The 16,866-nt window shown below is 35.8% G+C and overlaps 1 protein-coding gene and 1 pseudogene across 1 annotated transcript; both read left to right on the plus strand.

The window, feature by feature from the left end:
- Positions 1 to 1,255: 1,255 nt before the first annotated feature.
- Positions 1,256 to 1,759, plus strand: LOC111389190. Its single transcript, XM_023014081.1, has one exon. It carries the CDS (start codon positions 1,256 to 1,258, stop codon positions 1,757 to 1,759), a length of 504 nt encoding a protein of 167 aa, XP_022869849.1.
- A 5,098-nt stretch (positions 1,760 to 6,857) lies between these two features.
- On the plus strand, positions 6,858 to 16,416 carry LOC111389194 (annotated as a pseudogene).
- The last annotated feature ends 450 nt before the right edge of the window (positions 16,417 to 16,866 follow it).

A 16,866-nucleotide genomic window follows, 5' to 3' on the forward strand; every position in this document is an offset into this window, starting at 1 on the left:
TGTATGACCTGGTACAACTGTTAAAAAAAAGAAAGAAATAAAAGAAGAACGAGAGAGGGAGAAGGAGGGAGGGTAGAAATTGAACTTAAAGGAAACTAGAGAAATGGCCATGCAATTAACCGACCCAACCGACTGCATCCCTCCCAAAACTCTCGACGCGTATAATTATTTATTTAGAGCAGATAAATCCTAAAAGTCCCATTTAATGCTACACTATTAGATACTTGGATCCCAACAACCTCTATTCTTACTTGTAGAGATGGAGAGAAAAGCAATGGGGCGGAAGTAAATACTTATGAAATTAAGGATTTTGCTAATTGTTGTCTTTATGTTGGTCTCACGGATGTGTGCTCCATTGGTGGTCTTTATACATGGACTAATAATTCGATGTAGAGCAAAATTGATAGGGCCATGGTGAATGATATTTGGGTACAAAATGGTGCGTATGTCTTTGCTGATTTTTTACCATCCGGGTGCCTTTTCGACCATTCTCCATGCATTGTGTCCATTCGTGATCGTATGGTGAATACTAGAAAATCAATTATATTCTTTAACATGTGGAGAAACCATGAGGACTTCCATGATATTGTCCGAGCAACCTGGAATTTTAATGTGGTGGGAACAAAGCAATTTATTCTTTGTAAGAAGTTGTGCAAATTAAAGGGGGCATTGAAGGAGCTTAATGTTAAGCACTTTGGGCACATTTCTACTCGAGCTAATGAGGCTAAAAGTGAATTGGAGGCTGCCCAACTTATACTCCATGTCAACCTAAGAATAAGCATTATCAACTTACGGTGGCAAGATTGAGAAAGAAAGCCGTGGGATTATGTGAAGCGGAACAAAGCTTTTATTATCAACAAGCTAAGTGCATTTTCCTCGAGCAAAGTGATAAGTGTACAAAATTCTTTCACTCGGTGGTGAAAAGGAACATAAGGAGAAACTTTATTGCTACCATTCTTAAGGAGGATGGGATGCATATTACTTCACTAGACCAAGTTGCTTTGGAATTTGTCAATTTATATACCTTACTGGGAAAAAAAGAGTCGGTTCGGTCGATTGACATGGACATTATTAGCAAGGGGCCTTTAGTATCTTTGGAACAAGGCAACTCATTGATTCGGGACATTCTAGTGATGAGATCAAAGAAGCTCTCTTCGGGATTGGAGATGATAAATCTCTCTAACTAGATGGTTACACTTCAAGTTTTTTCAAAAATGCATGGGGGTATATTGAACATGATTTTGTAGAGGCTATCATGGAATTCTTTTCATCGGGATCTATCCTCAAACAAATCAACCATACGGTCATTGCTTTGGTGCCAAAGTCAAGTCAAGCACCTAGTGTTGGGGATTATATGCCGATATCTTGTTGTAATGTTATCTATAAAGTGATTACTAAAATCCTTGCTTCTAGATTGAGGCCTATCTTAGGGGACATTGTGGATCAAGCACGAGTCGCTTTTATTGAAGGTAGGAGTATGACGAAAAATATTCATCTTTCCCAAGAACTTATGAGACAGTATAATAGAAAGAGGGTTACTCCAAGATGCCTCCTAAAAATTGATATTAGGAAAGCCTATGATTCGTTAAGTTTGGATTTTCTTAAAGGTGTACTTGAAGGGTTGTACTTTCCTTCGAGATTTATACAATGTGATGCAAACTCGGTTAGCAAGGTTGCTAGCGAACCCACGGGAATTGACAATGGATCTCAAGAACGCCCAAATAATGATCAAGGTTTAGGAATCGACCCGCAAAAGTGAACTAAGCAACTAAACATATATGAAACAAACGACCTCTTAATCACATAATCTTGAAATCTCCTCCGGATTCGTGGATTTGACCCAAAGAATTAATGAATCAAACAACCTAATGATAACGACGATATGAAGGACCTTTTGATTACACAACCCAAAAAATCTAACCCGATGATTTGTTTGAACGGCACAAAATATTAAATCTTGATAAGTTCGGTATTTTGAAGCAAAAGCTTCGAGAGGAAAATCGCCATTCAATTTATGATAAAAGTCTCTTTACAATTGAAGAAATAAAACATATTTATACTAAAACTATAAAACCTAATTAAAATTGGAAAATACACCCAAGGATATGGGAAAATCGTGCACAAGAATCCTAAGAATAATAAAGTTACCAAAAACAAGAGTTTTTACTAAAATAAACTTTCTCACGAAAAAGGAAAATTTTGTCTCGAAAAATATACTATACGGTCACATAGTGTATATCCATACAGTCGGATAGTTCATTCTTTAGCCTTCAATTTTTTCTCGAGAATATCCTATGCGGTCGCATAGTTTAATTTTTGAAACATCTTCCTCCTTGTGCAGAATTTCATAATGATTTTAGATTGTACTTATGGGCAAAAATCTGACACTTGAGCTAAAAGTTATGCCCATTTTAATCCACACTACTCGTTTTTCCATATATCGTCTAAAACTTTGAATCCAATACATCGAACATGATTTTCCTTTATGACCAACATGTGACTCGACCTTAAGCTTGCAAGCATCATCATTTGTAGCCCCGTAACCTTGATGCTTGATTGCATGATTTTATTGGATGTGATCAAACCCGACTTTGCACTTAGTCTCTTCTTGTCAATCATCGAACTTGTTACATTGCACGTCAATACCCACATTTTGAATTCCAAAACTTGATCATGAGATTTGCCATCTTTATCAACCCTTTTTGGCCTCCAAATACGCTCCAACATTGGTCTCAATCGCTTGCCAACATTCAATAAATCTTTGGTAGTTCGAGGCCTATCCCGAATCATATCATCCCCTCTCTCTTCGAAAAGATTTGTCCTCGAATCCTGATCTAAGATGTAACCCTTGTCTCCAATCAATGCAAGAACATCAAATGGCCTGTCACCCCTAGGGTGCAATTTGGATCACTTTTGAATCCTCATCCACCTCTTGTATATAAAAACCCAATCACCTTCTCAATGATCAAAGCGTACATGTTTCAATGGCTTCTTCTTGCAAGTATATGATGCTCCAATAATGATTTCACTTGGTGACCCTCTATGCTCTTTCCTTTCTTTACCTGGCCTAGGTAACTATAGTAACGTCAATTCAAACGGATGTATTTTTCCCAACAATTCAACTTTGTCTTTCAACCCACGGCATATGAACTCCTTGCAAACAAATGCCTTCCATTGCATTTGAAACTCCGTTGTCTCCTCGAGAGTCACAAATTCAATCTCTGGTATATATGATAATTCCAAAGCAAGGCATTGTTGTTGACTTTTATCCACAAGTTGATGTCCAAACCGAGGCTCAATTCTTGGGTCAGGTGGTATTCCAATAGGATTATATTCTGGAATTAAATCTTCGGTAACCTGCAAAATAGAATTATTCAACATAGGAAGGGAATTGTTAGTTATCGTGAACGCTTTCTCAATTTTAATCTCCTCTTCATGCAAGCTCACTTCCGATTCCCTTTTCACCTCCGAAGACTTTTCCTCCTTTTCATCACGTAACTTCACTTCCAATTTAACTACTTTGCCCTTTTCACCCTCTTGCGATTTTTCTCCTTTTTTCTCGCAACCAATCACCACACTAATGTCTCCTCTACTCTCCTTTTCCTTCACGTGATTAATTTGAAAATTTAACAATTCACGAATCTAGGAGAATTCTTGCTTATAATCCAACCCAACCTTTTTGCTTGATGTACTACCTGCACACTTCACACAAAAGTTTTTTTTTTTTTTTTCCATTTGATAATCAACTCCACTACAACTTCTAGGCCCCTCTCTAAACTCCCATTCATGCCGATCTCCCATATCCTCCTTTCAAATCTATCATATTTATTCATCAATCCTTGTACCTCATCAATGTCACCACCAACTTAATATGCATCACAAATTCCCCTCCTAGGCTCCTGTCTCTCCCAACTACTTACATTAAACACGTCAACATAAGGATCCTTATGAATTTTAGAAAATGCCCAAATAATGATCAACGTTTAGAAATCGACCCGAAAAAGTGAACTAAGCAACTGAACGTATATGAAACAAACGATCTCTTAATCACATAATCTTGAAATCTCCTCTGGATTTGTGAATTTGATCCAAAGAATTAATGAATCAAACAAACCAACGATAATGACAATGTAAAGGACCTTTTGATTACAGAACCCAAAGAATCTAACTCGATGATTTGTTTGAACGCCAGAAGATATTAAATCTTGATAAGTTCGGTATTTTGAAGCAAAAGCTTTGAAAGGAAAATCTTCATTCAATTCATGATAAAAGTCTCTTTCCAATTGAAGAAATAAAACATATTTATACTAAAACTATAAAACCTAATTAAAATTGAAAAATACTCCTAAGGATATGGTAAAAACAAGCACAAGAATCCTAAGAATAATAAAGTTACCAAAAACAAGAGTTTTAACTAAAATAAACCTTCTCGTGAAAAAGGAAAATTTTGTCTCGAAAAATATACTATGCAATCGGATAGTATATATCTATGCAGTCACATAGTTCATTCTTCAGCCTTCAATTTTGTCTCGTGAATATCCTATGCGGTCGCATAGTTTAATTTTTGAAACATCCTCCTCCTCGTGCAAAATTCGTAACGATTTCAGATTGCACTCATGGGCAAAAATCCGACACTCGAGCTAAAAGTTATGCCTATTTCAATCCACGCTACTCGTTTTTTCATATATCGTCCAAAACTTTGAATCTAATGCATCGAACGTGATTTTGCCTTTATGACCAACATGTAACTCGACCTTAAACTTGCAAACATCATCATTTACAGCCCTGTAACCTTGACGCTTGATTGCATGATTTTATTGGCTGTGATCAAACCTGACTTTGCACTTAGTCTCTTCCTGCCAATCATAAAACTTGTTACATTGCATGTTAATTCCCACATTTTGAATTCCAAAGCTTGATCATGAGATTTTCCATCTTTATCAATCTTTTTTAGCCTCCAAATACGCTCCAACCTTGGTCTCAACCGCTCGCTAACATTCAATAAATCTTTGGTAGTTCGACGCCTATCCCGGATCATATCACAATGGGTTATGGAATGTGTTACCTCTCCAACATATTTCATAGCTTTGAATGAGAGTATTCATGGTTTCTTTAAAGGTGGAAAAGGTCTTCGGCAAGGGATCCGCTATGCCCCTTTTTATTCGTGCTTTGTCTTGAATATTTTTCTAGAATGATCAAGGATGCTACAAATGATAGTGAATTCAATTATCACCCTAAACGTGGTCCCTTAAAGATAACTCATTTGACTTTTGCGGATGACTTGATGCTCTTTGCAAGGGGAGATTTCATGTCGGTGCAAATTCTTATGAATTGCCTTGCGAACTTTTATTTTACATCGGGTTTGAAGATCAAAACTTTAAAATCCAGCTTATATACAGCTGGGATTTATGGGCATGAGCTTGATAATATCATTGAACTCATCAATTTCCCAAAAGGTACTATGCCTTTCCGTTACTTGGGTATTCCTCTTGCTTCAGAGAAGCTCAAAGTGAGTTGTTATGCTCCATTCCTTGATAAAATTGCAGCTTATATTCGAGCTTGGAATTGCTCACCTTTATCTTATGCGGGTAAAGTGGAACTTGTTAGGTCGGTGCTTCAAGGCGTGGAATGCTTTTGGCATTCTATTTTTTCTATCCTGGCTACAATTAATTCGAGAATTAGTAGTCTTTGCCGAAAATTTATTTGGGGATCCAGAAAACCTTTGGTTGCTTGGAAAGATGTTTGCTTACCAAAAGAGGAAGGGGGTCTTGGGTTGAAAGACATGAAGAGTTGGAATTTATCTTTACTTGCTAAATCTCTTTGGAATATTCAATATAAAAAGGACACGCTATAGATGCGTTGGGTGCATCAAGTTTATCTTAAAGGGACTTGTATTTGGAATGTTCTTCCTAGAAAAAATCACTTTCTACTCTTCAAAAAACTATTGGAAATCAGAGATATATTGTTGGAAAATGTTGTTGGCCCCCAGGTTTTTTCTTATCGACAGGCTATTCATTCTATCAGGGAGAGAGAAATAAATCTGTTTGTGGCTGCAAGAATTACCTCAATACAGCGGGCTGTGGCTGCACAAGAAAGGGACCGAAAATAGGAAAATCTAGATAGATTTAGAGGCTGGTCGATAGGTGAAAAATTCAGCCCAAAATCTGCCTATCACTTCTTCAGGCCGAAAGGTTCAAGGAAGGTCTAGGCAGATGATGTTTGGAAATCTTGCATTACTCCGAAGCACTCTTTTTTGCTTTGGTTAGGGGTTCAATCTAAACTCTTGACGAAAGACAAATTGCATTTTTTGGATATTGATCATAATTGTGTTTTTTTGTGGCCATATGGCGGAAATGGGATGTCACCTATTATTTGAATGTTCTTTCACTTCGTCCTTGTGGGAGAATATTAGATAGTGCTCGCCATCAAAAGATCTATGTCAACAATTGCTAGCGTTCTTAAGTGGTTGAAAAAAGAAGCTTGTGGGACATCATGGCAAAGCAAGGCAAAGAGGATTGCGCTCGCAAGTATCGTCTATTACATTTGGTTAACACGTAATAGGAAGATTTTTGAAGACCTTTCGCCTAACTTGGATTGCATTGTAAGAGGGATCAAGACACATGTATACAAAGTTATGTTCTCTTTGTATTCGGATGTCTTGATTCATTTCGAGTCCTTAGTGTTGGGTCATTAATTTGTTACACACTTCACTTATTTTGTATCTCTTGGGTGTGCCCGAAGTAGTTGTATGTGATATTGGCTTTTGTTTGCCCGGATATGCCTGGTGTACTTGTGTATGAAAATTTTTGATCAATGAAAATTTACATTTACAGATCAAAAAAAAGAGAGGGAGAGAGATGAGCAAGAGATCTAGGACTTGCTTAGGATGTTTAGCGATATTTGCAGTAGTAACTGCACTTTGTGTATCTGGGCCTGCTTTGTATTGGAAATTCAAGAAGGGTCTGACATTGCAAGGCGTTTCAGCTTCTTGTACTTCTTACATGTGTGATTGTCCTTCTCCTCAATCCTTTCTTCAGATGGCCCCAGGTATGCGACATTCAACGCTTTTCTAATCTAATTTCAATTTTAAACATGATCTATCTGATTATTTGCTATTTTCCATTGAAATTACCATGCATTGTTTGGTATTTTTAAGGTTTCCATGTTATTTTAGGTTATAAATTCTTTGTTGATTTGGAAGAATCGAATCTGTGTTTTTTTTTCTTTTCAATTACTTGTATGTTTTTCAATTTTGTGCTGTAACAATTATTCCTTCTGCATTAATTCATGGGAAGGTGAGAAAGTTTTTCACCCTTTTAATGGAAACCATAATTACATGCTGATTATAAAACCAAGGCCATTGATATTATTTGTGTGTAAGAACTGCTTGTCCGGGTTTACTTCATTTAAAAGAAAAGTACTTGTTGTGCAATGGGCTTAATTCATTCTCGGTTTGATTTGCTATAATGAACCAGCAAAATGGATGATAAACTGCACTCTTTTGAGGAGTAGTTTGCTAAAAGTTAAATGAAGCAAATTGAATAACTGTGCAGGTTACTTTTTGCATAAAATTTGGAAGGAAGTAGAATTTTAAGGACAGAATATATACAATTCATTCTTCTTAATTCCATACACTTATCTATAAAAACTTCCATGATGCGCAATTGTAGCAAATCTCTGTGAATTCAGGGAGGGGACAGATGACAATAAAAAAAACTAAGGCAATGTTTGATAGCATGGAATTACATGGAAATGGAATTCCAATTTCATCTTTTCCATTTTGTTGTTGTTTGGTAGTACAATTATTTCCATGGAATTTCAATTCTTGATTGTCTTGGAAAGTATGATTTTTCATGTTTTCATGAAAAACAAATTCCCACCATATATGGTGGGAATTGGTTTTTTCGGGTATTGTAGCAATTTTTTATTTATTTATTTTTTTTGTAATGGAAACAAATTCTAAGAAATATTGTAAAAAAATATTTCCCTTTAGTTGACAAATTTCATATAAAACAAAGTCAAACGAACACCCAAAGATAGCTAAATTTCTTGATTTTTTTATTTTTTAAAAATTTTTTGATTTTGGCAATGGAAACAAATTTCATTTCCAATACCAATAAATTTCATCCATTTAATTGACAATTTTCATGTAAAATAAAGTCAAACGAACATAAAAAAACACTTTTATTTTAACATTTTTCACGTGAAAAATTATATCAATCAAACATAATAATTTACAATTCTCAAGAAAATAATTTTTAGGCAATTCAATTCCTTGAAATTCGTTTTCAATTCAATTCAATTCCATTTTTGCAATCAAACGGACCCTAAGAAGATTGAAGATATCCTATCTAGGTTAAATGGTCAATACAATCAGTGGATTCTCTGATACTATAGTGATTAATCTGTAAACTAATCAGTGAAATTTGAAAACTATATCCTCGTTTGCATTGTTTGAGGAATCAAATTAGCTTGCTTATTAATGCTAGCGTACATCTTATTATCCTAATTCCTTCTCCACGTCCCTGTCGTATAAAGACTCTACTTTGTGGTTCTCTACAATGATGGCATCACTTTTAAATAATATTCATTTAACGAAGGTCATGTTGTTGTGAGTTATTGGTTTCATTTTCTTGATAAATCCATTGGTTGTAAAGTATCCCCGATTTTATTTAAAAGAGGCATGCAAGCCTTGTCACGTTTTTATCGGCCTTGTCGAAATGAAGATAGATTGCAACTTATTTTTGCAAATTATGAGAACTTACCTTGTGTTTCTATAGCTATTGAGTTTTACCTACCTACCTCCCATTATGGCCACCACGAACTCCATAAAAAGGTTAATGTGGACACCAGAATTACAAAGAGATGTATGCATTTTCTGAGAAAACTTGATTTAAAAGTTAACAATTAGGGTTTAATGATAAAGGATGAACATCTTGGATAATTTTGAGTTGGCTAGACGTTATTTGTACAAGTAGGCACCTATTATACTCGTCCAAATGCTCCATTCATTGGAGATAAATATTCTTTTACAATAAACATCTCTCTCTTCCCCCCTTTTGTATAACATGGGTCAGTTTTACTATTCATTCATATCAATTAACTAAAAGCCGAGCAAAGTCTCTCGTCTGCTAATTCAATTGGGCCAAATTAGAGAGGGTCTTCTCTAGTTAATTTTCTTGTGATCTACATAGTAAAATACTTTCATTCTTTTGTTTGGAGGTTTAGCCTCTTATTGCCTGAAAGTGGTCAGTGTTTAATGTCAATGTAGTATTGAACTGTTAGCCATGAAACATCTGTCCATGCAGTATTTTCCTTGCCCAGTCGGGGCAAATAAATATAATAATAAGAACAACAACAAAGAATAAGCATTGAAATGATTCTTGGCATTTGTAATAATTGTTGAATAGTAAACTTGATTTTTGAACTAAATAATATGGGCTTAAGGACTTTGCCCATAGGCCCCAATTCAATTGAATAGCCCAACATGCCTAGTATTTCTAGAAAAAAAAACATTATCTAGAAAAATCTATATAAATATCTACTAGAAAAATTCATGTAAATATCTAAGCAAAATATGTGGTGATAAATGAGGTAATGTGTCAATAAGAATATGTGGTCTTATAAAGTCTATTTAGAGTATTCCAGGAAAATATCTTGTCCAATGTGTGGTCCAAAAGTCTTACGTAAATATGTGGTCTAGGATTCTCTAGAAAAATGTATGGACCAGAAGTTTCATGTAAACACTATATAAAGGAGTAGTGTCCTCCATTTTGTAACAAGCCAAAAAAGTATGTAAGTCTTGAAATTGAGAAATACAAGTTTCCTTTTGTTCATTTCATTCTTCCTATTAGTGTCGTCCTCCTTAAAAGCCTTAGCCAATTCAAGTTAGTAAACCCCTCTTTCCTCCAACAAATTGGTATCAAAGCCCTAAGGTTCTTGTAAAAAATGGCAAGTGGCTGATTCTTTTCAACTCCCCCAATTTAACAAGGATAACTACGACAATTGGATCATAAGGATGAAAGCGTTGGTCGAATCGCAAGATGCATGGGAGATCGTAGAGAAAGGCTACACGGAGCCACAAGACGAGGTCGCTCTATCCCAAGCACAAAGGGATAGTTTGAAGTATGCAAGGAAGAAGGATAAGAAGGTGCTCACCCTCATCTATCAAGCCTTTGATGAAGGCATGTTCGAGAAAGTAGCTTGTGTTACTACAAGTAAGGAAACATGAGAGATCTTGCAAAACTCTCACAAAGGAGTGAGAAGGTGAAAAAGGTTCGACTCCAAATACTTCAAAGTGAGTTTGAAGCTTTACATATGAAAGAATCAGAATTAATTTCTGATTACTTTTCTAGAGTATTGGCTATTGTGAATCAATTAAAGAGGAATGGAGAAAAGTTGAACGACACTCGAGTAATTGAGAAGATACTTAGGTCTTTAGATTGTAAATTTAACTACATAGTTGTAGCCATTGAGGAATCTAAAGATCTAGATAGTATGAGTGTCAATAAACTCATGGGATCTTTATAAGCCTATGAGGAAAGACTAAAGAAGAAGGTGAAAGAAGAGCCATTAGAGCAAGCTCTTCAAACAAAGCTCACTTTGAACGAGGGTGAATGAAGGTTCGGTAGTAGAAGAAGCCAAAGAGGAAGAGGACGAGGCCAAGATCGAGGAAGAAGTACATTCTACAAGGAGGAAAGAACACAAAACTCAATTTCCACTAGAAGTCGTGGAAGAGGAAAATGTATGAGGCAAAATGAAGGGCCATGGTATGACAAATCTTAAATTAAATGTTACAATTAACAAAAAAATTGTCATTATGTTTCAGAATGAAGAATTATTACTAACCAAATTGAGGAGAAAGCCAATTACGCTTGTCGAGAGAGTAAAATGGATCTTGCACTACTGTTGGCTTACAAAGGTGAAGAGAGCAGAGAAAAGAACATTTGATAATTGGATATAGGAGCAAGCCACCATATGTGTGGAAGAAAAAAATGTTTGTGGAGTTTGATGAATTAGTAAGCAAAAACATTACCTTTCGAGATGAATCCAAGATCCCAGTGAAAGAAAAAGGTAAAATCTTGATCCGCTTGAAAAAATGATACACATCAATTTATCTCAAATGTCTATTATGTGCCCTATATGAAGAGTAATATTTTAAGTTTGGGACAACTTTTAGAAGAGAGCTATGATATTCATTTGAAAGATCGTAGTCTTTCAATAAGATATCAAAGAGAAAATTTGATTGCCAAAGTCCTTATGACAAGAAATAGAATATTTACGTTAATCATTCAAAATGATGTTGCTAAATGCTTAAAAACTTGTTTTAAAGATTTATCTTGACTTTGGCACTTGATATTTGGATATCTTAATTTTGGAGGCTTAAAGTTGTTGAGTAAGAAGAAGATAGTGAAATGTTTACCTCCAATAAATCATGTGGATCAATTATGTGAAGAATGCTTACTTGGAAAGCATTCGAGGAAAAGTTTTCCAAAAGAAGTATCTACCAGAGCTAAGAAGCCTCTAGAACTTGTACACTCGAATGTTTGTAGGCCAATCAATCCAAACTCCCTTGGTAAGAACAATTACTTTGTTCTTTTTTTTTTTTTAATGATTTTAGTATCAAGACTTGGGGTCTATTTTCTCAAACAAAAATCGAAATATTTTAGAAGTTTCTAAAGGTTTAAAGCTCTTGTTGAAAAAGAAGTAGCTATAGCATAAAAGCTATGAGATCAGATGGAGGAGCAGAATTCACCTCTAGAGAGTTTGAGAAATATTGTGAGGAGAATGGAATTCGTCGTCCATTGACGGTTCCATACTCTCCACAACAAAATGGAGTCGTGGAAAGAAAGAATGGATCTATTCTTAACATGGCCTGTTGTATGCTCAAAAGAAAGAGATTACCCAAAGAACTTTGGGCCGAAGCTGTTAATTGCTTTGTGTAATTGTCTAATCGATCGGCTTCTAGAAGTGTGTGGAATAAGACACCACAAGAAGCATGGAGTGGAAAAAAGTCCAGCATCTCTCACATACGAGTATTTGGGAGCATTGCATATGCTCATGTACCAGATCAAAAGCGGTCCAAGTTAGATGACAAAAGCGAAAGGTATGTCTTTATCAGCTATGACTTTCATTCTAAAGGCTACAAGTTGTATAATCCAAGCAAGGAGAATATCACCATAAGTAGAGATGTTGAGTTTGATGAAGAAAGAGCTTGAGATTGGAGTGTCCAAGAAGAGGACTATGACTTCTTACCATTTTTTGAGGAAGACAAACAAGAGAATGGAGAGCAGCAAGAGCTTATCAGTCCACCTCTATCACCTACTTATGTAGATACTTCTCTATCATCTTCACAAGGAGAAAGATCAAGCGAAAGGACACCACGGATGAGGAGCCTACAATAGCTATATGAGGTAACATAAAATCAAAATGATCTCACACTCTTTTGTCTTTTTGTCGATTATGAGCCAATATGGTATAAAGAAGCGGTGCAAAATAAAAGATGGAGAGATGCCATGTGAAGAGATTAAAGCTATTGAGAAAAATGACACGTGGAAGCTGATAACTCTTCCCAAAGGAAAGAGAGCAATTGGAGTTAAGTGGGTGTACAAGGCAAAGAAGAACGCTAAAGGAGAAGTAGAAAGATATAAAGCAAGATTGGTTGTCAAAGTCTACAACCAACGGTCGGGAATTGATTATGAAGAGGTATTTGCTCCTGTTGCTCGTTTAGAAACCATAAGATTAATTATCTCTCTTGCAGCGCTAAATAAGTAGAAGATATTTCAAATGGATGTGAAATCAACTTTTCTAAATGGTTATCTCGAAGAAAAAATTTATGTGGAGCAACCAGTGAGTTATAAAATAAAAAGACATGAAGGTAAAGTTTTAAAACTAAAAAAAGCTTTATATAGGTTGAAACAAGCTCCAACGGCATGGAATAGTAGAATTGACAAGTATTTTCTAGAAAATGATTTCACAAAATCCCCTTACAAGTATGCCCTTTATACAAAGATAAATGAGAAATGATATATTTTGCTTGTTTGTTTGTATGTAGATGATCTTATTTTCATAGGAAATAGATTTAATCCCTACGTACAGGGAAAAGTTTCATAGGTGTCTCACAGACACCTCACTGTAGAGGCTGGACCCCCATGTGATTAAAAAAAAATTGCTGAGGCCCCACCTCAGTGTCTTAGTCTGGCAAGGACCTGTGACATAGGTCCCTATACTTGCAGAATCACCCTAGGAAATAATCAAAGTATGATCACTGAGTTTAAGAGGACCATGGCTCAAGAATTTGAGATGACGGATATTGGTCTGATGGCCTACTATCTTACGATTGAGGTAAAGCAAATGGAGGATTGTATCTTTATCTCACAAGCAGGATATGTAAAAGAAATTCTAAAGAAATTCAATATGGAGGATTGCAAGCCTATATGCACCCCCATCGAATACGAAACCAAATTGTCGAAGAATGATGAAGGTGAAAAAATAAACCCAACACTTTTTAAGAGTTTTGTTAGAAGTCTAAATTACCTGACGTACACAAGACTAGATATCCTTTTTTAAGTTGGACTTATTGGTTGTTATATAGAGACACCTACCATGACTCATATGAAAGCTGCAAAGAGAATTTTTCACTACATCAAAGGAACGCTTGATTATGGCTTAATCTATTCATCATCTAATGAATTCAAACTTGTTGGATATAGTGACAGCGATTGTGGCGGAGACAGTGATGATAGAAAGAATACGACTAGGTATGTGTTTTACTTGGGCGACACAACTTTCACTTGAAGCTTAAAGAAGCAATCGATCGTAGCACTATTTACATGTGAAGCTGAATATGTTGCAGCTACATCAAATGTCTGCCATGTGATTTGCCTTAGAAACTTGTTGGAGACGATTGGAGTATCACAAGAAGAACCAACAGAAATCCATGTTGATAACAAATGATATTGGCATTGGCAAAGAATCCAATATTCCACGATAGAAGCAAACATATTGATACAAGATATCACTTCATAAAAGAAAGTATTGCAAAGCAAGAAGTGCAGCTGAAATATGTAACCTCCTAGGAGCAGATCTCCGACATTCTCACTAAGCCACTCAAGCATGACGTGTTCCGCAAGTTAAGAACTCTACTTGGTGTAGTAAAATCATGTTTAAGTAAGGATGTTGAGTAGTAAACTTGATTTTTGGACTAAATAATATGGGCATAAGGACTTTGCCCATAGGCCCCAATTCAATTAAAAAGTCCAACATGTCTAGTATTTCTATAAACATTATTTAGAAAAATCTATATAAATATCTACTAGAAAAATTCATGTAAATATCTAAGCAAAATATGTGGTGATAAATGTGATAATGTGTCAAGAAGAATATGTGGTCTTATAAAGTCTATCTAGAGTATACTAGGAAAATATCTTGTCCAATGTTTGGTCCAAAAGTCTTATATAAATATGTGGTATAGGATTCTTTAGAAAAATGCGTGGACTAGAAGCTTCATGTAAACACTATATAAAGGGGTAGTGTCTTTCATTTTGTAACAAACCAAAAAAGTGTGTAAGTTTTGAAGTTGAGAAATACAAGTTTCCTTTTGTTCACTTCCTTCTCCCTATTAGTGTTGTCCTCCTTAAAAGCCTTAGCCAATCAAAATTAGTAAACCCTTCTTTCATCCAACAATAGTAGACTAGTATCCTTGTATGTTTTTTAGATTGCATGTTTGATTACTAGATGCATTACCATTTGGTACAGTCTTGTCGGGGACTAGAAAAGTTATTTGAATTAACACTTTCGACTTTTTCCTGTCCCAGGTGATAATTCTATGCGATAAAATAAAACTTCCTTTTACCCCTCTCCTTTCACCCAGGGAGGAATGTGGTTATGACTTATGGTGTTCTTTCTTGATGATATTTAAAAAAATTTAGAACTTGGCAAAGAACTGGGCTGAATCAGCTTGGAAAACAAAGTTAGATTGCCTTTTCATTCCTGCAATCAATAAAATGGTTCTAAAATTTTGAAGTTGGCACTCAACTGGACTTGTTATTCTACCTTGTAAGTTTTCATCTCAGTTCTTTATCCTTTCGAGTATCCTAACTCATTGCCTGGAGATAAAATTTAAGCAATAATGTTATTGAAAGACAAACCCTCGATTCATTGCCTTGATCATTCTAGCAGTTAATGGTAAAATCTAGTTGATGATGGACTTAGGTAGCATCATTGGGTTGGGATCATTATGGAGTAGATACTATTGTCAAGAGAAAACGTGCAGGTTCAGTACCAAACTCGGAAATATTTTGCTCATAAACATTGTTAAATCACTAGTGATAATCTTTTGTTATGAAAACTGCCTATATGCATGTTGTTGCCAATGCAGCTTGGGAAGGGATTTCTGGTAGGAATTAGAATTCTTTTCAGTGATTTAAATATTGATATGTTACGAGGAATCCATGAGCATGATCATCATTTTTAATGCCTTTCGGTATCATCTTTTGATGAATTAAATTATATAAACTTTCCTTGTAATAGATTGAGGAAAAGATTACCTGATCTGAAGGAAGAGATGGAGAAGCAGCTTGTGGACTTATTATCAGAAGAGCTCAAACAGCAAGAAACTGTCAGCGAAGAGCACTCCCAACGTATGAACGTCAAGTTTGGAGAGGCTAAAAGGCTGAGAAATGCAATACTGCCACAGAAATGTGTGAGTCAGCCAGGGAACGAGCTGTGGCACACCTCGGTTGGGAAGGGAATAGTTACTGCTAACAACATTATTTCTGATTCTCTCTCTTTCTCTCTGGGGTTTATGTTAAAATTTAAATGTAATTATGCAAATGAAAAGTCAGGTCCTGGTTAAGTGAAGGGGCATTGGCTTGTGCTTTTGGGCTTGGCAATGGATAAGGTTTGAATAATTTACAGATTTATTTTAAAATAAAATTGTGGTGTCATTTGAGCCCACTTGATATCACGTGAGTTTGTCCATGCATAGGATTTCGTTTGACCAGTATTCTTTCTTTCAAGCGTATTAATGACTAATAATGTATTGGCCTCAGCATTACCTTCGAAAACCGGGTTCTCTTGAATTTAACTTGATCGGTAAATTACTATTATTATTATTTATTATTATTATTATTATTATTATTTTTTGGGTGATGGTCAGTTGTGATTTTTGTTGTTTTGCAAGCAGTTTATGTTTCGCGCGGGTTAAGTCGCTAACAATTAAAAAGGATCAGACGATTGTGTAAGGGAGAAACCTCTTGAGACAAAGTCCCAAAAAGGGGTGTTCTTTTATTGACGATGAACTTTACAATTGGAAATGAAAAACAGCGTGCCTCCAAGGGGCGCAAGCACACGAGTTACAGAAAGAAAAAGCGTTTAAGTCTAAAAGTTAAGGAAATGAAAATTACATATTCTCTGTTCGAGAGTTTTGGATTCGGTCCTTTGCTTCTGCGTCCTTTCTCCCTTTTATACCTCATAGACGATCTCTTTGTGATTAACTACCCTAAAAACTGCTTGATCGTCCTATAACTACCCACTTTCTTTGTAGTGGCCATTTTGTCATGAAACTGCCTTTTAACTGCTGCCATTATCTTTCATCGTTCAACCGCTTTCGATTGAATTTCTTGAGTCGTGGAACGTGATAAGGTTACTTTAACAACTGCCTTGATAACTGCATTCCTTGATAACCACGATGCGTTATGTTTGTTGATACCTTGGGCGACTTGAAGGTTTGGATGAGAGTAGAATAACAGCTCTGGGCGACTGTATGATACTCCATTCGTTCAGATTCTGGGCGACTTACAAACTTGGGCGATGGCGTTACCGCATTCTTGGGCCCCTTATTTGGGCATTCACCTTGATTCGTTC

This window comes from Olea europaea, unplaced genomic scaffold, assembly GCF_002742605.1.
Source record: "Olea europaea var. sylvestris unplaced genomic scaffold, O_europaea_v1 scaffold568, whole genome shotgun sequence".
Lineage (NCBI taxonomy): Eukaryota > Viridiplantae > Streptophyta > Magnoliopsida > Lamiales > Oleaceae > Olea > Olea europaea.